The sequence below is a fragment of the Ilyonectria robusta genome (genome assembly GCF_021365365.1).
Source record: "Ilyonectria robusta strain PMI_751 chromosome Unknown BGZ61scaffold_16, whole genome shotgun sequence".
Classification (NCBI taxonomy): Eukaryota; Fungi; Ascomycota; class Sordariomycetes; order Hypocreales; family Nectriaceae; genus Ilyonectria; species Ilyonectria robusta.
This window is the reverse complement of record NW_025764450.1, coordinates 333,491-353,998: the sequence shown is the minus strand read 5'-3', so window position 1 is coordinate 353,998 and position 20,508 is coordinate 333,491. Positions and strand designations below refer to the sequence as shown.

The 20,508-nt window shown below is 52.1% G+C and overlaps 8 protein-coding genes across 8 annotated transcripts; 4 read left to right on the top strand and 4 right to left on the bottom strand.

Moving 5' to 3' along the window:
• The first annotated feature begins 248 nt into the window (after positions 1 to 248).
• On the top strand, positions 249 to 3,456 carry BGZ61DRAFT_394897 (thiamine diphosphate-binding protein). The gene is made up of 3 exons (XM_046242905.1): positions 249 to 300; positions 369 to 2,781; positions 2,840 to 3,456. Exons 2-3 carry the CDS (start codon positions 420 to 422, stop codon positions 3,364 to 3,366), a joined length of 2,889 nt encoding a protein of 962 aa, XP_046101448.1. The 5' UTR covers positions 249 to 300; positions 369 to 419; the 3' UTR covers positions 3,367 to 3,456.
• Positions 3,457 to 3,757: 301 nt separating this feature from the next.
• On the top strand, positions 3,758 to 4,788 carry BGZ61DRAFT_480564 (Pyruvate/Phosphoenolpyruvate kinase-like domain-containing protein; the record flags this gene model as incomplete). The annotated part of the gene is made up of 2 exons (XM_046249205.1): positions 3,758 to 3,800; positions 3,851 to 4,788. The coding sequence occupies 2 exons, from the start codon at positions 3,758 to 3,760 to the stop codon at positions 4,786 to 4,788; spliced, it is 981 nt and encodes a 326-aa protein (XP_046101447.1).
• BGZ61DRAFT_63267 (uncharacterized protein) lies at positions 4,749 to 6,161 on the bottom strand. Its single transcript, XM_046256936.1, has 2 exons — positions 5,315 to 6,161; positions 4,749 to 5,266 (listed from the first exon to the last, which is right to left on the bottom strand). Exons 1-2 carry the CDS (start codon positions 6,006 to 6,008, stop codon positions 4,902 to 4,904), a joined length of 1,059 nt encoding a protein of 352 aa, XP_046101446.1. The 5' UTR covers positions 6,009 to 6,161; the 3' UTR covers positions 4,749 to 4,901.
• A 154-nt stretch (positions 6,162 to 6,315) lies between these two features.
• On the bottom strand, positions 6,316 to 8,809 carry BGZ61DRAFT_480562 (fungal-specific transcription factor domain-containing protein; the record flags this gene model as incomplete). Its single annotated transcript, XM_046249204.1, has 7 exons — positions 6,316 to 6,811; positions 6,872 to 7,024; positions 7,077 to 7,251; positions 7,304 to 7,493; positions 7,545 to 7,611; positions 7,673 to 8,530; positions 8,595 to 8,809. The coding sequence occupies 7 exons, from the start codon at positions 8,807 to 8,809 to the stop codon at positions 6,316 to 6,318; spliced, it is 2,154 nt and encodes a 717-aa protein (XP_046101445.1).
• A 646-nt stretch (positions 8,810 to 9,455) lies between these two features.
• Positions 9,456 to 10,979, bottom strand: BGZ61DRAFT_456015 (acyl-CoA dehydrogenase/oxidase). Its single transcript, XM_046246453.1, has one exon. It carries the CDS (start codon positions 10,826 to 10,828, stop codon positions 9,506 to 9,508), a length of 1,323 nt encoding a protein of 440 aa, XP_046101444.1. The 5' UTR covers positions 10,829 to 10,979; the 3' UTR covers positions 9,456 to 9,505.
• A 1,422-nt stretch (positions 10,980 to 12,401) lies between these two features.
• BGZ61DRAFT_357657 (mitochondrial carrier domain-containing protein) lies at positions 12,402 to 13,514 on the top strand (the record flags this gene model as incomplete). The annotated part of the gene is made up of 4 exons (XM_046240895.1): positions 12,402 to 12,552; positions 12,607 to 12,710; positions 12,768 to 12,792; positions 12,859 to 13,514. 4 exons carry the CDS (start codon positions 12,402 to 12,404, stop codon positions 13,512 to 13,514), a joined length of 936 nt encoding a protein of 311 aa, XP_046101443.1.
• A 29-nt stretch (positions 13,515 to 13,543) lies between these two features.
• On the bottom strand, positions 13,544 to 15,654 carry BGZ61DRAFT_456013 (cytochrome P450). The gene is made up of 3 exons (XM_046246452.1): positions 15,070 to 15,654; positions 14,453 to 15,007; positions 13,544 to 14,403 (listed from the first exon to the last, which is right to left on the bottom strand). The coding sequence occupies exons 1-3, from the start codon at positions 15,598 to 15,600 to the stop codon at positions 13,699 to 13,701; spliced, it is 1,791 nt and encodes a 596-aa protein (XP_046101442.1). The 5' UTR covers positions 15,601 to 15,654; the 3' UTR covers positions 13,544 to 13,698.
• Positions 15,655 to 17,629: 1,975 nt separating this feature from the next.
• BGZ61DRAFT_480558 (major facilitator superfamily domain-containing protein) lies at positions 17,630 to 19,627 on the top strand (the record flags this gene model as incomplete). Its single annotated transcript, XM_046249203.1, has 5 exons — positions 17,630 to 18,273; positions 18,323 to 18,377; positions 18,439 to 18,498; positions 18,548 to 19,076; positions 19,131 to 19,627. The coding sequence occupies 5 exons, from the start codon at positions 17,630 to 17,632 to the stop codon at positions 19,625 to 19,627; spliced, it is 1,785 nt and encodes a 594-aa protein (XP_046101441.1).
• Positions 19,628 to 20,508: the final 881 nt, after the last annotated feature.

Sequence of the window (20,508 nt, the reverse complement as noted above, 5' to 3'; positions counted from 1 at the left end):
GTTGTTGTCCGCTCGTTATCATCATCGCGTCTTCATGGCTCCTAATGGATGAAGCACTCTGTTAATTGAACCTGTACTTCTAAAATCCTCGTCGTCGTCGCCATGTTGCGAACTGCACGTCCCATCACTACGGCCAGCAGAAGTTTCGCACGCGCGGCGCTCCAGAGAGCGAAACCGCTGCGATGTGTTTCTACCACTTCTAATCCAAGCAGGTTTTCTCGGGATTCGCCCAGAGTCGCTGGCAACAGAAGCTATGGGACGGCGGAAGCTGAGGCACAGACACCAGCTGTTTCGACGCCTGTAAGTTCAACTGATTCCAGAAGGATATCACAGAAGTTGTGGGCGTTAGCTGACTGAACAATCCAAAGACGGTAGATGAGTCGTTCCTTGAGGGTTCTGCAGCCTCGTATATTGATGCCATGTATGAATCCTGGAGACTCGCCCCGGATTCCGTCCACGTCTCCTGGCGCACTTACTTCCGAAACATGGAAGACAGGTCCAAGTGTCCAGATCAGGCGGTTCGGCTACCACCAGGCTTCCTCTCATCCCGGGACCCAGCCTTGAAATCGGGATTTGGTCTCAACCAAGGAACACAGACGAGCCAAGTCAAGGATTATCTCAAGGTCGTCCAACTTGTTTCTGCATATCAGTCCCAGGGCCACCACATCGCCAACATTGATCCCTTGGGTCTCCGCAAGAATGGCCAAGGCGTTCACGCTGGGCATCCCAGGGAACTTGATCCTGCCTACCATGGCTTCACAACTACCGACATGGATCGCCAATTCGCCCTGGGCCCGGATATTTTGCCCCAATTCGCAGCTGAGGGGCGTGAATCGATGACTCTGCGCGAGATCGTTGCCGCTTGTGAGTCTGTCTACTGTGGAAACTTTGGCGTCGAGTATCAGCATATTCCCGAGGCCGAGAAACGCGAGTGGCTTCGCAAACGACTCGAGGTGCCAACTCCATTCCGGTTCTCGCAAGACGAAAAGCGACGGATCCTCGATAGTTTGATCTGGAGCACCAGCTTTGAGCGGTTCATCGCGACCAAGTTCCCTACTGAGAAGCGTTTCGGTCTTGATGGTGCTGAGGGACTGGCCCCGGGTATTACCTCCATCATTGACCGAAGTGCCGATGTACATGGCATTGAAGACATCATCATCGGCAGCTGTCACCGAGGGAGACTGACCATGATGGGGACGGTCTATGGAAAGCCTCGGGAGGCCATTCTCGCTGAGTTTGCCGGGCGTGTAAAGACCGATCTCCCTGGCATGGCTGGCGACGCCAAGTACCACCTTGGCCACGACGGTCATCGTATTACACCCGACGGTCGCCGCGTCGGCCTCTCTCTCCTGGCCAACCCTTCGCACCTCGAGGCTGTCGATCCTGTGGCAACCGGCTCTACATACGCCACGCAAGAACTCCAAGGCGACAAGGAACGGAAGCGCACCATGTGCCTTGCGCTGCATGGCGACGCCGCCTTTTCAGGCCAGGGTGTTGTGTATGAGACACTCGGGTTGTCAAGGCTTGACGATTACAATGTCGGCGGTACCATTAGAGTCATCGTCAACAACCAGATTGGCTTCACCACCGACGTGGAGTGCTCGCGGTCGACTCCATATGCCTCTGATCTGGCCAAGTACATCAACGCACCCATCATCCATGTCAATTCTGACGATGTGGAGGCTGTCACCTTTGTGTGCCAGCTTGCTGCCGACTGGAGGGCCGAATTCCAAGAAGACATTGTCATCGACCTCGTCTGTTACCGCAAGTTCGGCCACAACGAATTTGACCAGCCTACCTTTACCCAGCCCATGATGTACAAGAACGTTTCTAGCCAAACCCCTACCATGGAAACGTACGTCAACAAGCTTGTGAACGAGGGCACACTCACTGCTACCGAGATTGAGGATCAGAAGAAATGGGTCTGGGATCGTCTAAACGAGAACTTTGAGACCAGCAAGACATACATCTCAGAGAGAAAAGAGTTTCCCCCTGCCTGGGAATCCCTTCCTTCGCCGACTACTCTGGCGTCTGAACAATTTCCCATTACCCCCACTGCAGTTGACCACTCTATCCTAGAGCCCATCGCCAACAAAGTCAGCAGCGTACCAGAGGGATTTGAGCTACACCCCAACCTCAAACGCATTCTCGCCGGCAGACTTGCTGGTTTCCAAGAAGGCTCTGTCGATTGGCCCACGGCTGAGGCTCTAGCCTTTGGAACACTCTGCCTCGACGGCCATTCAGTACGCCTCACCGGACAGGACGTTCAGCGGGGAACGTTCTCCCAGAGACACTCGGTGCTGCACAACCAGGCCACTGGCGAAACATGGACACCCCTCAGCAACCTTTCTCCCGACCAAGCCCGTTTCCAAGCTACCAACTCGCCTCTCAGTGAGTTTGGCGCGCTCGGCTTCGAGTACGGAGTAACGCTCGCAGACCCGAACCCCCTGGTTATGTGGGAAGCCCAATTCGGCGACTTTGCCAACAACACGCAGGTCATTCTTGACAATTTCATCGTTGCGGGCGAGTCAAAGTGGCTTGACCGGTCTGGTCTGGTTTTGTCTCTGCCTCACGGCTTTGATGGGCAGGGTGCCGAGCACTCCTCTGCTCGACTGGAGCGTTTCTTGCTTATGTGCAATGAGGAGGGACGGACGTGGCCGATTGATGAGAGCAGAATTGACCGAGCACATCAGGATTGCAATGTGGAGATCGTTTACATGACATCTCCTGCCAACTACTTCCATGTGCTCCGTCGACAACTCAAGAGGGAGTTCCGAAAACGTAAGTGGACAGCCGCATAAATACATCTCGGAAATATAGCGCTAACACACGCACACAGCCTTGGTTATCTTCTTTTCTAAATCCCTTCTTCGCCATCCCATTTGCAAATCCGATATCTCGGAGTTCACCGATCCCTTTGCTACCTTCCAGCCTGTCCTCGCCGATCCCGCACATGAGGCCGGTGAAATTGAGAGCCCGGAGAACATCTCCCGCGTCATCTTCTGCTCAGGTCAGATTTATGCCTCGTTGGTAAAACAGCGGGCAACTCTCGGCCTCCGTGACACCGCCATTACGCGAATCGAAGAGCTACACCCCTTCCCTTGGCGCGAAGTCAAGGCCAACTTGGACAAGTACCCCAGCGCCCAGAGCGTGGTCTGGGCCCAGGAGGAGCACTACAACGGCGGAGCGTGGCATTATATCCGCGACCGCCTGGATGCCGTGCTGCGGAAGTCGGACTACCTTGCGGGTAGAAAGTTGTTGTATGCTGGACGGGCGCCGAGTGCGAGTCCCGCGGCTGGTTGGAAGAAGGTACATGAGGTGGAGGAGAAGAAACTGCTGGAGGATGCATTTTCTGTACAAGAATGATTGATCGCATTGCTCTAGCTTGTATTTTGTTTATTTGTGTGCATTGCCGCAATTCTAGATAGCGAATCAACATAGTAACCTTGGTCACCATACCCTAAGTTCCGTTTCTTCTCGTGGCATCAGAACATGTTCTACCGGTCTCCGTATCTCGCCGTTATACTTCAAGTTTATCATCTTTATAAACGAAATTATATAATGGACCCTCTTCTTTCCATGATGCCTAGTGTTTGAGGCCGTTGTTGGGAACACCCAATCGCATATAGCCGACTTGGCCTGCCACGCCTTGGGGGGTCTTAACCGAACAAGCCATATATCACCAAGAGGTTCTTGTAATCAGTGAGAGAACTTTCATCGAAAATAATCATTTATCTATATCATAAAAATCCTAATAATGGCGACCGCTCCATCTCTCCTTCGCCGGGCGCTTCTCTACGGTAATTGGAAAATGTATCCCCGGTTGCCCAGTTACTAACAGCCATACCAGTCCCGGGAGCGTCCCAGAAGATGCTCGCAAAGACGCAAGCTCTCAAAATTGACACAGTGATATACGATCTTGAAGATTCTGTCGCGCCGGATGCCAAGGCTGCGGCACGAGGGCTCGTTGCGCGACATCTTGCGGATACTTCGATGAGCAGCATTTCCAGGTCTCCGAGGGAGGTGGCTGTGAGAATCAACGCCGTTGATACAGGACTGGCTCTTGAGGACCTCACAGAGGTCTTGAAATCGGGGGATAACCTCGACACGATTGTTATTCCTAAAGTCCAGGGCCCTGAGGATCTTCACTTTGTCGCCGATATTGTGCGCCATGTAGCTCCTCATCGGTCAGTGAGAGTCAATGGTTCTGAATCCCCAGCTTATAAAACCACCTCTCGCCCTCTCAACATTCTAGCGCTTATCGAGTCCGCCCGAGGTCTCTCTGATATCAATTCCATCTGCCGAGCGGCGCCGACTACGGGCTTGTCGGGCCTTGCATTCGCTGCTGAAGACTTTGCAACCGAGCTCGGGTTGTCACGACTTCCCGATCGACGAGAGCTGCTTTTTGCACGCAGCTCCATCGTCACTGCAGCATTAGCGCACAACTTGCCCTCCGTTATCGATCTGGTATCTACAGGCGTCCCGTCAGACGGGGAGTCAAGGGCAGCTCTCGAACATGACAGTCTGGAGGGTCGTGCTCTTGGGTTTACAGGAAAGCAGTGCATCCATCCCCTCCAGGTTGAGATTGTCCAGAAGGCATTTGGCCCATCGGAGGAAATCCTGCGGTGGGCGGTGAAGGTTCAGCAGGGCGATGCGGCTGCTAGGGCAGAGGGAAAAGGTGCATGGAAGTTGGATGGGAAGATGATTGATGCACCAATCGTGAAACGAGCATTGGCCCTGCTTGAGCGGGCACGGCTGTGTGGTATTGATATCACGGTGTTTGAGTAGTAAATCAAGGGATATGATACTGGGTAATCTATATCAGGTTGGCCTTTCTTCATTTAACATCACCAAAGAGCGTCATGGTAGCTTTGTATGTTGTGCCATCACTGGATTGTACATCAATTTTGGTTCGAGATCTCGCTCTTCATGCAAACAACTCCATCCTTCTCAACAACAACATCCCACACTTTGCCATTGTCAGTATCTCTGACATCCGAAGTTTTGATGTGATACGTCTGGCCGGCATATAGTGGTGCCATTGCCCGGTATGAAATACTGCTTGGGCCTTCGCCATTACCATGAACATCCTTCCAGTAGTTCAGGAGGTTGATGAGGTTTAGCGGGCCGTGGACTACCAATCCAGCATGGCCCTCGACATTCCGGGTCCAGCCTTCGTTGTAGTGGATCATATGACCATTAAAGGTGAGGGCCGAGAATCTGAAGAGGCCGGTAGGAGACCATCGAAGCTCTCGAGTGAGGAAGTCTAGGTGTATTAGCATACCACACAATAGTATAGGAATTTAAATCTCACCATCGCCATTATTGGTAAAGTCCTTCGTTAAAGAAGGCCCCCGAGTAACATCTGCAAGGGGCTCCGGAGCTGGGGGTGCAGTCTCGGGGTCAATTTCAGGTCGAAAGACCCAGGACCGCTGATCAACAAGAGCAAGCCCGTTGGGGCCCCAGAATTCTTTTTCCACCTCGACTAAGACCATTTCTCCCGCAGATCGGCTTTTCTTGGCTGTAGCACTGACAAGGCGTGTTCGCTCCTCGACTTCGTCTCCAACGCGAAGCAAGGCACCGCTGGACGGAGCTGGCCACTTCATCTTTCCACCAGCCCACATTCGCCGCGTGAATGGAGCCGACGCATTGAATGTCCGGTCAGTACCATCTGCTCCCAGCTCCTTTTCCGTGCCATTGGGTGTAAAGTAAGCAAGGTGATAGCCTTGCGGTACTGGCGTTCCGGCAACTGGGGGGACTTCAGAAACGTCTGCACCTTGAATGGATGTTTGACCAAGCGTAAGCAGCAACTTCTGGAGCTGGTTTCCGTCAATAAACTGTCGCCGAACAACAGACTTTTCGGCGAAATTCTCAAGAAGATGAGAGGCGGCCTCAGCGGCGGTGGCTTTGTAGCATCGGGATGAGGCCACAAAGCCGCGGCGCTGCGCTCGTGCCAATTGATGAACCAGCCGGCGACGGGCCTGGCAAAGAGTCGTGGATTGCGCCATGTCTTTCCAATCAACTATACTTATCCCTAGGGCCTGAGGATGTTTGATCAATTTCCAGTGATGCGGTTGACTCTAGAGCTTATTGGGGGCGCAAGCAAAGGCGGCCTCGCACGATTAATAGAACCAGATTGCTCCAGGTAACCGAACCATTCGATGACAATATGGATGCGAACTTCTGACGCCACTGGAGCGGCCCCAGTAGGGATCCGGAGGTGTGGAACTTGGCTCTCGGCTATTTAACGATGCAAGTAACCGAAGAAACCGAAGGTTTACTACCGGGAACCATTCCCGAAACTCGGACTTAACTCTACAGAGACCGGCCCAAAAAGTTGAGGCAATCCATTTGCAGGGGGTCGTTGGCTTGGAGAACCAGTCCCAGATCAGCCACGCCATCATCGCCTTCCCAAGGCCCATACAGCATATTGAAGTATTGGTCTTCAAAGGCCTTCGTCTGGGCCTGTGTCTGCGGTGTCGGGAAGTCATACCGCACCCCGCCTTCTGGCGCAGGAGTAGCCTGGCGGCCATTATCCTGGCTTTCTCCAATCAATTGCGGCTCCAGAATGGGCATGGTGTGCATCATGCCTTCGACTTGGCCTGTGCCGTGGATTCGCTTGGCAATCGAGACGTCGAGGTATTGGAGGAACAAGTCAAGCACGTTGTTGTTGATCCTCCAGTATTTCTGGATCTCCTGTAGGGCAAGTAAACACATCTGGGCTCTGTGCTCTGCGATCCGTCGGGTGACATCAACGCCTCTTTTGATGCTGATGGCATGAATGCAAAGCGCAGCGAACAGACTTGTGATCCTAATAATTGAGTCAGAATATCCATCTCACGGTCGTTGCTCGCATGGGATGGCAACTCACAAATGCATCTGTCCATAGCGGAGCGTCCCCTGCGCCAACATATCCTCCGCGATTCGGCTAATTCGCGAAGCAGCGGCCACAGCAATTTGACCATTGTCATCTTCCTTCTTTTGTTTCAGGAAGCTATGACGATGGATGAGAATTCGGATATGACTTGAAACCATTAGCCAGGATTTCTTTGCTGCTCAATAGGCGGGTAACGCACTTGTATGCCAGGTGTAGAAGATGTGACCACACCGAGGCATTCCCATCATCTACGCGGCCCAACTCATCCGGGAGACTTTGTTTCCAGGTCTCGAGAGTCTGATCAAGATTCCGAACTTGTTCTAGGGTTGATGGTGGCCTTCCGGGGGAGAAGTGAACATCGATGACTTGGCCGACTGCTCACCAGTTAGGGTTCGTATGATGGATGGTATCGGCATAACCACTTACGTATTCTGGCAATTTCCACCATTTTGATGACATATTGGATATGCTCTGGCTTGCAGGATCCAAAGTGAGAGGTCTCGTGGTTAGCTACTTCGGACTCGAGATCCGAGGGACTGAGCGGCTCAATGTCACAGTCATCATCTCGGATCCTGCTAGGCAAACCGAGTGAAGCAGCGGCCTGGCGCTCACGAACCTTTTAATTATGATTAGCAAGTATACAGCAGCAAGGAGTATTTATTCTCACATAAATAGACCACCATATCCTTCTTCTTATTCTTGCTCGATGGGTATCCCGAGTTGTAAACTTGGCGCTGTTATTGGAACATCGATTAGCCAGTGATTGTTGGTGCTATTGAAGCGATGGCAACTTACGATCTATGGAGTCCATACGACTCGGCCACCCCAATGACCACGCCCAACCAATACCGGACATCTCTGACATCCGATGGACCGCCTCGCCAAAAGCTCATGAGAAACAGGGATTGGATCAGGGTGATTTCATCCTTTTCCCAATCCGCATGGAACAAGAGTCTAGCTCGCGTATATAACAGGGACTTGGCTTCAGAGCGGTCCTGGAACCCCATGGAGACAATGGTATCATGATCGCAATAAGTCGCGCCAATAAAGAGCATCGACTGGAGGAGAAGATAGGAAACATCAAAGCTTGCCAGTCGACGCGTGAACTCGGCGCGGTCCAGAATAGGAAAGCAAGGATGAAACCAGGTAAAGTAAGCCTGTAGTGCTGGCACACAGGTGCGCAGATCGGGCAGTGTCAAGGCGCCTTCGTCGCGGAGATATCGTGCTGTTCCCGAGCTGACACGGTCACAGCTGGCAGGTGATTCGCCCTCGGGAATTGACTGGGGCGTGCTAGTGATGGGAAACAGAAGGCGAGCCTTTTGCTTGCTCCCGTTTGCGTCATCATTCTGATTTGGTCCATCGCCCTGGCGAGGACGACCAGGCACCAGAGTCAGAAAATTGGATTCGCCAAAGAACAAAGACCCAGGCGCCGCCGAGTCGGTTGGGGGCGATGGTGTTCTCGCAGGAAGTCTAGCATCGAAGACATTTTTATTTAGCAGGGGGCTGGTGATCGAGTCGCCTCCCAGTGTTGGAACAGGTTGGATTGAATCGATGGAGGACAAAGTGATCCCATCATCAACAGTTCCAGTGGAAGGCAAGCCGGGATCTTTCGCCTGAACTGATTGGTTCTGGCGACGTGACCTCCGGGGATACCTAAACTAATTATCAATTTTTGCCTTGGGCTATGAGTACTCCTCGAACCTCATAGGATACTGACCTCCCCCTCCGAGACGGCAGCACTTCGCATTTGGCCCCTGAAGTCTGGCAGTTGGAACAAGGGTGGGACTCAGTGACGTTGCACCTCACCCTTCGAGAATTGCACTCCCGACATGCATGCTTCGCCCGAGCCCGTTTAGCAGGGATACCGTCAGTGGGAGGACTCTGCGAAGGCTCTTGGCCCTCTGCATCTGGGGGCACTTCTGCTGGGGACATGGCGGGTCAGCGTCGGCGCGAATCAGCGCTGTGGTGTGTAAGTCTGGTGCGTAAGTGACCGGGCACTTGACGCTCAGCAACTTCAGAAACGGCTCGAGAGTCTTCAGTGTCCACGTCCACGTCCCGCTTATATGCGTTGAGTAGCCGGCCACTCTGTCGGGGAGACCCTCGGGGCGGGGCATCTTCTTTCGGCCGGTCCACTTTTCTTCGGGAGAAGTAACCGAGACTAAGACGCGGAGTCTCCGGAGTCTCACTGCGCTGAACTGGAAACAGTTCAAGATGAACAAGGCGTTCTCGATTGCCGACAATCCTTGTGTTCTTAGTGGCGAGTGACTTGTGGTAATTCTCACTGATTATCGTGGATTTTCTATGTTGGACACCAGGGTTTGTGAGTGCGAAATCTCACAATGTACTAGTCATCAACACGGATTGTGAAGCGACTTCAGGAACCAAACTACCGTATCGACTCGATAAATTGGCCCTGTTTTATGGACTAAAACCAAGCTATACAACGCTTAGATTTCCTAAATCATTAGGTATAAAAAGCCCGAAGGCAATAAGTGGGGGATGGATTCAGGGCCAATTTACTGAGTCGATATAGGAATCGTATATCAGTCAAGCTGCGAAATACTTATTCTATTTTTGGTATATTAAGCCCGTGTTCTATGTGTTCCCTAACTCCTTGCCCTCACCATCTCAGTAGTTTCTCGGGAGCTTAAGCACCCTCTCGCCCACAAAGTTGAGAATCATCTCCCTGCTGACAGGTGCAATTCGAGGTACCAAGCACTCCCGGAACCATCTCTCGACATCGTACTCTACGGCGTAGCCCATCCCTCCGTGCGTGAGAACTGCACGCTCACAGGCAGTAAATGCAGCCTCGGCGGCCATATACTTGGCGCTGTTTGCAGCAACGCCAATGTCATCCTGGCGAATCGACGGGTCCGTTTTGCTCTGATCATAAAGTCGGGCAGCGTGGTACGTCGCCAGCTTAGCGCCCTCCAGCTTCATATAAGCATCGGCCAAGGGGTGCGCGATGCCTTGGTTCATTCCGATCGGGCGCTGAAACACAACTCGCTCACGGGCGTAGTCGCTGGCCTTCTTCAACGCAGCATATCCAAGTCCCAATGCCTCGCCAGCGAGCAGACATCGCTCGGCGTTCATGCCGTGGAGGATCATCTTGAAACCCTTGCCCTCTTCGCCAATCAATGAGTCGGCAGGGATCTGGTAGTTGTCGAAAAATACTTCGTTGGCATCGACAGCACGGCCGCCCATCTTCTTAATCTTCCTCATGTCGAGACCGGGCTGGTCTCGGTTCAAGTCGATAGAGAAAAGAGAGAGGCCCTCACTAGGTTTCTTGACCTCATCCAAGGGAGTAGTTCGTGCCAATAGAATCATCTTGGAGGCGACCTGAGCGCAAGTAATCCAGATCTTCTGGCCGGTGACATTGTAGGATCCGTCCGAGTTCTTCTTGGCCGCGGTGGCTAGGCGAAGAGTATCAAGACCAGCGTTAGGCTCAGTCACACCAAAGCACACACGCCACTTTCCAGAGACAATGTTAGGAATAGTCGTCTCCAGCTGCTCCTTGGAACCAAATCTTGCGAGTGGTTGAGTCGCATAAACGTTGGCGTGGATTGATTGTGCTCCAGCCATGCCAGCTCCGGACTCGGTGATGGTCTGCATCATGATGGTAGCCTCCGAGATACCCAGGCCCGATCCTCCAAGGGACTCTGGAAGAGCAATTCCCAACCATCCGTCCTTGGCGAGTGCGGCATGGAACTCTTTGGGGTCCTTCTCCTCCTGGTCGTGTTCTTGCCAGTAGGTGTTGGGGAATTCCTGGCACACTTGGCTCACAGCGTCTCTAACTGTGAGTTGGTTTTCTGTGAAGCCAGCCAGCCCCATGAGTTGCCTTGAGCTGGTTGTTGAGAAGGCATTCTTTCGTGCACTCTGCACACAGGAAGATCTGGCAGACGCAAGAGCCGGGCGGCTCAGTCGCAGGAACTTGTTTGCTGGTCCAGACATGATTGGAGAGATTTGATGAATAGAGATGTTTCAGATTCGACAAAGAATGAAACCTCAAGCTTCATTTATTAATCCGAGAGACTCACTGGTGGGACTTACAGGACTCTGGAAGTCGGCGGCGCATCGCCGTTCTCAGGGCCTGTGGTTGTGGAGGTTGTGGCAAGAAGCCGACTTGGCGTTTTCCAATAGCCGGAAGCGTTTTATTTACCGACACATCATCGGGATACAGTCCCGACAATGCCGATGTTCTCAGCACACCACCGCGAAACAGGAAGGATCGTTTCGGAGTCGCCTATTAAAAATTTTTAAATAATTCGGCTCTGTCACATACTGTGATGTCCTCTCGTAGGTCATCACAGAAGGCTCACACTGAGCAAGATGGTGATTCCATCTCGGAAGAACCATGTCAATGCAGTCCGAGTCACAAGGGAGGACACGTATTTAGTCTTAGCTAGACAGTTACAAATAACTCGAGAGAATAATTATTATCATGAGCAAAATAGCCACATGCGTTTATCTCCCAAACTCAAGGGGGATCGTTTTGCTCGAAGGCCTGGGCCGGCACCCTTGCTGAAAGCCTTGTATGCTGTGTCTGCATATCAAGAAAACATCAGCGCGAGGTACGTAAACAGTAATTAACAAGGTGGTTACTTCAAGTCTCTCACACCCTCTATCTTGCCTGTAATATTCTTCAAAGCGCAGTCATCAACCAAGCATGGAGATTCTCCCACGTGAGATCCTCTCATCTATTATTGTGCCAGAGGCTGAAAACGGTAGGGAGCAGCAGCCATGTCACTTGGGAAGGGCGGGCGGTTTCGCGACACAGATAAAATCAGTGGGAGCGACGAAATGTTAGGAAAATTGGGTGGTCCAGTGGGTGTACTCTATGCTGAATGTGATTTTCTTGGAAATCTCGTGGACCCGGGGTGCCGCTTCAATTCAGTTGCTTAGATTACCGTAGTCAGCTGTACATTGTTTATACCGCAGTTAATGAGAGAGATGGTTAATTCAGTCTTGATTGAATGAAGGGTTGATGCGAAATGTAGGACTGCGTCCGATATGGCATCTTCGGGGGTTGGACTCTCCTAGAACTTCCAAGCACATAAGTAGAGCTCTCCGATTTGGTATCTCGGAGCATAAATAACATAGATGTCAGAAATAGTCTGTATTTCCTCCAGAGAAAGAGAGCCAGCAGCAAATAGCCGACTTGGGAGACTCCTTGGGGATAGCCAAAACCCGGGCAGTTTCTTTGCCGACACCTCAATCCGTCACCTGTACCGATAATAAACAAATGTCAGCAAATAGCCATAGAATTCCCTTTGCGAGCCGTATAGAACTCCCCCGTGGTCCTTGCATATGGCATGCCTAGTAGAAGTGAAGCACATATTGCCGACTCCAGCAGTTATCCACCCGGTGTAGTCCCATGATGAATTGTCAATGACGGGTATCAAATCACTTCAATACATCAAAAGGCAACAAGTGCATTTAGAATTGCTGCTAGCTCGTATGTACTTCCTATACAACGCAAACATCTACATCTACTTCGTTTGGACGACCTAAAGCCAGCCTCGCCATGTCAGAACTCAGTCAAGTTCCAACGGGCGCACTTGTTTCCATTCCCAAAGATTCCATTGCTCCAGTTACAAAGTTGACGCAATATCCTAAATGGTTTGGCGGTTCAGCATCTTGTCTTGCAGTAGTCTGCTCGCACCCACTTGATCTCGGTACTCTCTCCTCATTCGGTCGAGTGATGTTAATGCTAATCAATGTGTCTTTAGTCAAGGTTCGCCTTCAAGCTACACCACCATCGGAACGCAGAAACGTCTTTGAAACGGTGCTTCAGATCTTACGCAAAGAGGGAGCATCGGGGCTATATCGAGGAGTAGGTAATTTGGTAACACTGTTCACTCTTGGTGTCAGATTCTAACTCGGGACAAAGTTATCTGCAGGTCTGCTCAGGCAATGTAGGTTCCTTTCAAGCCTACCAGCGTTCTTTCTCCAATTAGATAGCTAAAGTGATATGGAAACAGTAACTTACGGTTCGACGAGATTCGCAATCTACGAATCCATCAAGGAGCGAGCGGCGCGACCCAACAATGAGCCGACCTCAATGAGCATTCTCCTGACTGCTTCTGTCTTCTCTGGGGCATGCGGTGCTTTGGTCGGCAACCCAGCGGACATTGCAAACGTCCGCATGCAAAACGACAGATCACTTCCTCCTCACCAACGACAAAACTATCGCAACGTGGTTGATGTACTCGTGCGCATTGCCAGGCAAGATGGAATACCAGGGTACTTCCGCGGCGTCTTGCCCAATTCTATTCGTGCCGGTGCCATGACTGGTTGTCAGCTCGGATCTTACGACGGGATCAAGCAAGCCTTGATAACCAATGCCGGGTTGACGGACAGCGTGCCCACGCAGCTCTTAGCATCTCTTCTTGCGGGCTTGATCGCCACCACCATCTGCAGCCCGATTGACGTGATCAAAACGAGAACCATGAGCCAAGAAGGGAAAGCTTCGATACTGGTAATGGCAAGGCAGTTGACGCGTTCGGAGGGTATGCGCTGGGTATTCAGAGGGTGGGTTCCTAGTTTCGCACGACTTGGGCCGCATACTGCGGCGACTCTTCTGCTCTTGGAACAGCACAGGTCGCTGTACAAAAGGTACATGGGTATACAGGATTAGGTTCATGGGAATTAGAATCACAGATGCAGGCGTCATGTAAACTTGTTCATAATTCATACCATCCACTCTGTCTGACTTAAATAGACAATGGATATCAGGGCTAGGCTCCAGCCTGTCGCCTCTAACGCCTCTGTGATGCTGCCAAATAGGGCCCAAAGTGTGAGAAGGCTACTGGACAGTTCTTTTAAACCTTAGAGAGCTTCACGTAGCAGTCCTTTGGGAGGTTGACCAGACTTTCCACTATCCCATCACTGTTAAGCTCCTCATCCAACTCTCCAAACTTGAAGTTCCAAATGAGAAGCGTCATCAACACCCTCATTTCTAGGTACGCCAACCTCTTGCCAAAGCATTGACGCGGTCCCGCAGAAAATGCCAGGTTTGGGCCGGCTTTTGGACAGAATACCTGTGTTGAGATGCCCTCGGCTCCACACTCCCATTTCAGCCAGCGCTCCGGAACAAACTCTCCAACATTGTCACCCCAGGGCGGCACACGGTCTTTGTCATTTTGAGATGCAGTTGATCTGAGATATTCAGGAATTCCAATGGCTGGCTCGCTCATCGACGGACCTGTCAGGGGCAAAATGACGTTGACCCCCTTCGGGATGGGATAGCCCAGGATCTCGGTGTCGCAAGTGGTAGTTCGGATAATGAGCGTTGCAACAGCAGCATATCTCACAGTTTCCTCCATGACAGCGTCCAGGTATGGAATTGAAGTCGAGGTAATCTCTCTTATGCTCGGCCAGCGGGCTTCTTCGACGGCGTAGGAATGCGCTTGGCGAAGCTCGAATCGTAAGCGGTCTTGAACTCGCTGGTGGCGAGCCATGTACTTCACCCACCATGCGATAGCAGTGGCAGTAGTATCGTGGCCAGCAAGAAGATAGCCAATGAGCTAGGGGATGTCAGAGATTGAAGAAAGTTGCTCATCGTTTAGTACGTACCTCGTCTCTTATAATTGGAGAGTAAAAGTCCGGCTTGCGATCAGCCTTCTTTGCGGCGCTCATCTCTCGCCACAGGAGCTGATCGAGAGCGCATTCACGCATGAATTCTCCCCTTCCTTCCTTGAGTCTATCCACGCTCCTGGTAGTCTGGCGATGGATCAGACGCCGCCGGTACCACCACGCCTTGGCGTGCTTGGGCTTTAGCATTGCCAAGTGCTGGCTCAATGTAGGGAATGGACTGCCCTGGGCAATGGCTATCATGTCTGCGAGATCGAACAATGACGCGGTCTCGGGGTCGGTCGGTGCCTTGGGGAAACGCAAAGGGCCGTTGAAGCCCTTGAACTCGTTGGGGTTGAATGATTGTGTGTGCGAGATCTCCCTCTCCAATGTTCCTTTGCCGTCATCAAGACCGAAGGCGGCGCTGGAAATAATGTCCAGGGCAGCCAGGTATAAATCGTCTCTAGCATTGAATGGTCGTCCTCGTCCCTTGTCAGCTTTCAGTGTCCAGAGTTTAATCAAGACTCCTGTCCTTTCATACAATCGAGGGGCAGATATCTGTCGTGTCAGTGAGTTAACCCTTGTCGTCTCGTGTGAGGGTGTGCAGCAACTCAAGTTACCTCGTTCAAAAAAGCGGGCGTCATCAGATCCCTCAGCAGTTCTTTGTGTAGCCTGAACCTGGGGTCTCTCGATTCCATCGTCATGTGGAAATTGGGCGCAGTTAAGCCCACGCATTCTTTATTCCGGGTCCCTCGATCAAACTCCTTCAGTCGGCGGGAGCAAATGTCGACAACTTCTCGATAGTCGGATACCACGACAGCGGGTTTCTCGAAAGGATGGATGAAGAGCTGGACTAGTGGAGAGCCGTGTATCTTGGGTTGGCTCCATATCCATGATCGTCTGTACTTGGCGCTCTTGACATCAGGGATGTCTCCGAGGAATCGGGATGCTGCCTTGGCGTTGTAGGGGATCTTCGGTAAAGGACACGATCGAACCCGGATTAGAGAGCGGTATAGAAAAATGATGATGCTGATTACTGTGCCGCAAACGAGAACCATAGGTCCTCCTGAACTCAGGAACGCCATGGTGAATACTTCAGCTCTCGAGACGATCAGATACGAAATTTGAAGATTTTTCAAGAAACAAAACATTGGGGGGGCATTGCTATATACCCTCTTCAACGTCTTTTCAGCTCCCAACGCCCATTGCCACCCGGATCCCGGCCGCGGATGCAGCCACAAGCCTAGTTATATGACTAGGGCATACTGCTGCAGTTGGTTGTAAGCGCTCCCACCTGTTATGTTTGAGGGATGTGAGACGAGTGGGAACTCCACGTGTCACTCGACAATGGACATACCTCGTGAGTCAAACCGAGCCGCACTCGCAGCATATTAATGAGACTCCCTTGCAGTCTAGGGACGGTCGAAAGGGCGGATGGGTCGGCGGCCTGGAAGGGCCTGGAAGGGGCCACGGGACACAGGGTGCCATCTGCTATCAACACGACCTGGTGGTGGATATATAATTCCCTGTCCAATGTGATAACTGCGATTCGTTGGTTTCCCTGTTGGTTTCCCCGTATTGACCGCTTGATGGATGAGGCTGTGAGTTGGTTGGAAGGTGGCTGCATATAATCCACACAGACTAGACTAGATGTTGAAGTAGCCGAGTGATGCGCTGGCTATTTTTGATGTGAAGCCATCAGTTCATTTAATAACGAGAAAGTGTCCGGTAAAAGCTAAACATTCAGAAATCAACTCGGCTCAGTCTCTGAAATTGCCGGCAACAAACGGTCAGTCCAAATTGCACTCTTAGCTGAGCGTTTGCATGCGTATCGAGGCAATTTTACCGCCAACCTGCTATCCCTCGCATGATGCCGCTAAACGACGATCGTGGGGCGGCGGCAAAGCACATGCATGATGTTGGAGCAAACATCTGTGGCTGCGGCTGAGATGCATCTAACAAAACCAACATCCAGTAATGATAGGGAGCCAAGATATATATTTGGGTTTTCCGCGGAGGTTGCCTATCTGGTGAGCTTCACACACACATGACGAGGACCAACGGCTTACACGAAGGACCAGATGACGTGAGCAATAAGACCACTCAAGCAAGGGAGCCTGAACTTTTGGCCCACACCAAAGATTGGATTCCTCAACACGAGGGGTTTTTTTTTTCATTGACGGAGTACACGATGCGCCGTAGGAACGCAGTATAAACGTATCGGAGGAAAAAATGTCACGGATGCAATGCTGTGCGTAGCACAACCAGTCAAAGGGCCGAATGGTCTGCGTCCGCCCGCAACAGGGGGTGATCCTAACGCAAACTTCCAAACTGCCCTTCTGGATTTTCTCTGTTCGTCGGTGTATTGGAGATTGACAGGTTTCAGAAATGAATCCCTTCAATGAAAGAGGAATTGATTGGGAGGCGCTGCGAAACCTGGGCACAAACGATGGTAGGGCTTGGTTATCAGAGTCTCAAATTTCAATATCTCAGTGCCTCCACTGTCTTAACTGGAACTGGGATTATTTTCAGTGGACTTGCTGGAGGTCTTGGGCGCTATCCAGGGGCCTACCGCCAGGACCTGTTCGGGGAGCTTGTTAGGTTTCCCGCCAGTAAGAAGCCACAATCAGATCCCGAGTTTTCTCCCTCCACTATACGGATGAGACTATGTAAATAATTCGCTAACAATTCACTGGCAAGTCATGACTCTCCGTCCCAAGCGCACTCGCAACATGCATCATAGCCATCGGTGAGCAAGTCCACCCGACGTCTACGGCCACACCGCGTAGGCCCTAACGCCGGTCTGAAGCCGAGCCTATGTCCGACCTGCGCTGGGCCGCTGCCTTCACTAAGGTTCACTAAAGTTTACTGAGGTCCACTGAGGCTCTCTGCCGCTCAGACCCCTGGAACCCCGCTGGAACTGCCCAAGTCCCCACTGCGTTCAGCCTGACGGCTCCCTGCCGAAGTTCGCCGGGCGCTCACATGCACCACAGCAGCTATTGGACGTGCGCCGACGTCATTGCCAATGGATGATAAGCAAGCGTCCCATTCGTCCACCTGACACCTCTCATCCATCAGCATCAACAAAGCCAGAATACACTCTGCGAAACACCGGATCCTCGCAAACTCTCGCCCATCGGGGCTTGGAGAACAGTCCTGCGAGGACGCCTGCAGGCGACAATGTTTCGAAACCTCTTCGGCTCGCCCTCGACGGCATCGACCGTCCACCCACCCCGCGTTTTTGCATCCGAATACCAGCCAGTCCCTCATGACGATAGCGGTGAAGACCACCACGACACAGACAGCGAAATGGGAATAGCTTCAAACAGGAAGGGCGGCGAGCCCGCGTCCTACCGCGATGCTGCAGCCATGCTGCTGATCAAGCTTGGTCGCAACCCTGACGAGCACATCTCCGTGTCCCCCGCGGACGATGCTCGAATCCTCCGCCGAATCGATCTAGCATTGCTCCCGCTGATGCTCGCCGTGTACTTCCTCCAGGCCCTCGACAAAGCCACCCTCTCCTACGCATCGATCTTTGGGCTCATCGACGACACCAACCTGGAGGGCGCGCAGTACTCGTGGCTAGGCAGCATTGTGTTCCTAGCGCAGTTGGTGATGCAACCCCCGCTGGCCCTCGCCCTGGTCAAGCTTCCCATTGGCAAGCTGACCAGCGCCATGGTCTTGGGTTGGGGAATGACTCTGGTTGGTATGACTTGGGCGCACAATTTCTCACAGTTAATGGCTGCCCGGTTCTTCCTTGGCGCTTTTGAGGCGAGTGTCGGCCCAAGTTTCATTGCCATCACTCAGATGTGGTGGAGAAGAAGGTGTGTATATATGCTCACTGGGCCGTTCGCGGCGCTAACTCGGGCACAGAGAACAGACAATGAGGATTGGATCGTGGTACTGCATGAATGGTTTAACTTGGGTGGTACGCACATGTCTCCCTGCCGTCGGTGGACAACTCTGCTAACTGGATGCCATGGTCACAGCTCGGTAGTCTCATCACATATGGACTAGCCAGCATCGATTCCCACATGAAACCGTATCAGGTACGAACAAGAGTCTCACTGCATATTTATTCCCTAACTGTTAGGCCAGGTCATCTTCCTCTTCTTTGGTGCCATCACGGTAGGAGTCTCCGTCATCATGTTCTTCTGGATGCCCGACTCTCCCACGGAAGCCAAATTTCTTAGCGATGATGACAAGGTCATCGCAATCGAGCGACTGCGAAACAACCACATGGGTGTAATGTCACGCGAGTGGAGATCTTCCCATGTCTCGGAGACGTTGCTGGATCTCAAAACCTGGTTCTGGGTTTCCATGATATTCTGCATCTCAGTGCCATCCAATGGCATCTCCACGTTTGGGCCACTCATCATTCAGTCATTCGTATCCGACCCGTTCCAGACCATGCTGTTCAATGTCCCCATCGGCTTCTCGCATATAATCGCCGTTGCGGGGAGCGCGTACTTGTCGATGCGTTGGAAACTCAAAGGTCCAGTCATTGCACTTTTGTGCATCCCCCCAATTGTTGGGTGCAGCATTTTGTTGTATTTTACGCACGAGACAGAGAACAAGGCCGTACTATTGGCTGGGTATTTCTGCCTGTCCACTTACACTGGAATCAGTAAGTATACACCCTGTTCATCATGTGCGTTTCATCCTAACAGAATCGTCGCAGCACCCCTTATATATTCCTGGTCTGCTCAAAACACTGCCGGTGACACCAAGCGCAAATCAACGTCTGCCCTTGTCTTTATCGGCGCCTCAGCCGGAAACATTGTTGGACCCCTTCTCTATTCTCCAGAGGATGCCCCTGGATACTCGTCTGGTCTTCGCGTTAATCTAGGACTCTATGTCATGGTCATGTGCCTTGTGGTTGGAGCTTCACTACACATCAAACGGCTCAATCTACAGCATGGCCGGCGCAGAGTCGCCCTAGGGAAGAGCGCAGTTGTAGTTGATATGAGTCTTGAGACGGCGGAAGAGGTGGAACGAATGGAGGTCATGGAGAATTCACAACACCAAGGAAGTGCCAGGGAGATAGCCGACAATGAAGCCGACAATCCATCTAGAGGGGATGCGCTAGAGGAGGATGGACATGGAACCCAGCAGGGCGACAAGGCGTTCGGGGACGTTACAGACCTGGAGAATGAGGACTTTTTGTTTGTGTTTTGATACTTAGGAACCTGGGTGCGGAGATCGGCGTTATGATACCCTATGGAACAGTTCTTATCTCCATTTTAGAGGTCACATCGGGATAAATGATGACGTGCAGACAGCGTTTTCAAGACTGTAACATGGTATCACCTCGGGGTGCACAACACCCTGACCCAATCTTGGTATTTCAGCTACACGCTGTCCAGTCTCATTGGACATCAGCCCGAATATATGATGGGCAGCTTAAGGCGTGCCATTGGTCTAGGGTAAGCAAGAGGGCACCAACACAAATGTGGTGTGCGCAATGTGCAGTAACCCGCCTGTAAATTGGGCGAGTTCCACTGACGAAAGACCCTCTTTGTGGATTTCTCTACATGACTGTGATTGGGGATAAAGAGAACTTGGCGTCATTCCGGGTTATCCGTAACTCATGTCAGAAACGAACGTTGGTTCCACTGCAGATGTAGGAACCCTTGGATCGCTGAAGCATTGCGTAGTTCAGTGTGGCTGCTCCAACGGAACAAAGCTACTTGCGTTACTCTTCGGGAACATGACTGAAAACAGGATTTCTCCTTCAGTCTTGCACCACTACGCAGCAAGACAGCTCAATGCCCCTCTTACCGCCACTCTTCCAGCTGAGAAATGTGGCTTTCAGGCCGCAGCATCGCCACTTGCTCGGGGGTGCTTGTGCCTGTCTGCTTGGCTGCTGCTGGGGCTTGGCCTCGGCCTTGGTAAAGAGCACCGCCACGCCTGGGCTGGGGCATCCATCCCGCATCTACGCCAATCAGTCAGGTCCATGACGACGCTTCCCACCCATGAGACGAGGCAAACCTCCCAGGAGGAGCTGGGCTGCATCAATGAGGCCGCCTGGTCTCATAAGCGGTGTCTAGGCGAGAGCT

What these genes read in the sequence shown, in the direction of transcription:
- BGZ61DRAFT_394897 (XM_046242905.1), top strand. Translation starts at nt 420, where the DNA reads ATGTATGAATCCTGGAGACTCGCCCCGGATTCCGTCCACGTCTCCTGG. An exon ending in CAAGAGGGAGTTCCGAAAAC is followed by an intron (nt 2,782 to 2,839) that starts GTAAGTGGACAG and finishes ACACGCACACAG; the next exon opens with CCTTGGTTATCTTCTTTTCT.
- BGZ61DRAFT_63267 (XM_046256936.1), bottom strand. Translation starts at nt 6,008, where the DNA reads ATGGCGCAATCCACGACTCTTTGCCAGGCCCGTCGCCGGCTGGTTCAT. An exon ending in CTTTACCAATAATGGCGATG is followed by an intron (nt 5,267 to 5,314) that starts GTGAGATTTAAA and finishes TAATACACCTAG; the next exon opens with ACTTCCTCACTCGAGAGCTT.
- BGZ61DRAFT_456015 (XM_046246453.1), bottom strand. Translation starts at nt 10,828, where the DNA reads ATGTCTGGACCAGCAAACAAGTTCCTGCGACTGAGCCGCCCGGCTCTT.
- BGZ61DRAFT_456013 (XM_046246452.1), bottom strand. Translation starts at nt 15,600, where the DNA reads ATGTTTTGTTTCTTGAAAAATCTTCAAATTTCGTATCTGATCGTCTCG. An exon ending in CGCCCGCTTTTTTGAACGAG is followed by an intron (nt 15,008 to 15,069) that starts GTAACTTGAGTT and finishes CTGACACGACAG; the next exon opens with ATATCTGCCCCTCGATTGTA. An exon ending in CTCCAATTATAAGAGACGAG is followed by an intron (nt 14,404 to 14,452) that starts GTACGTACTAAA and finishes GACATCCCCTAG; the next exon opens with CTCATTGGCTATCTTCTTGC.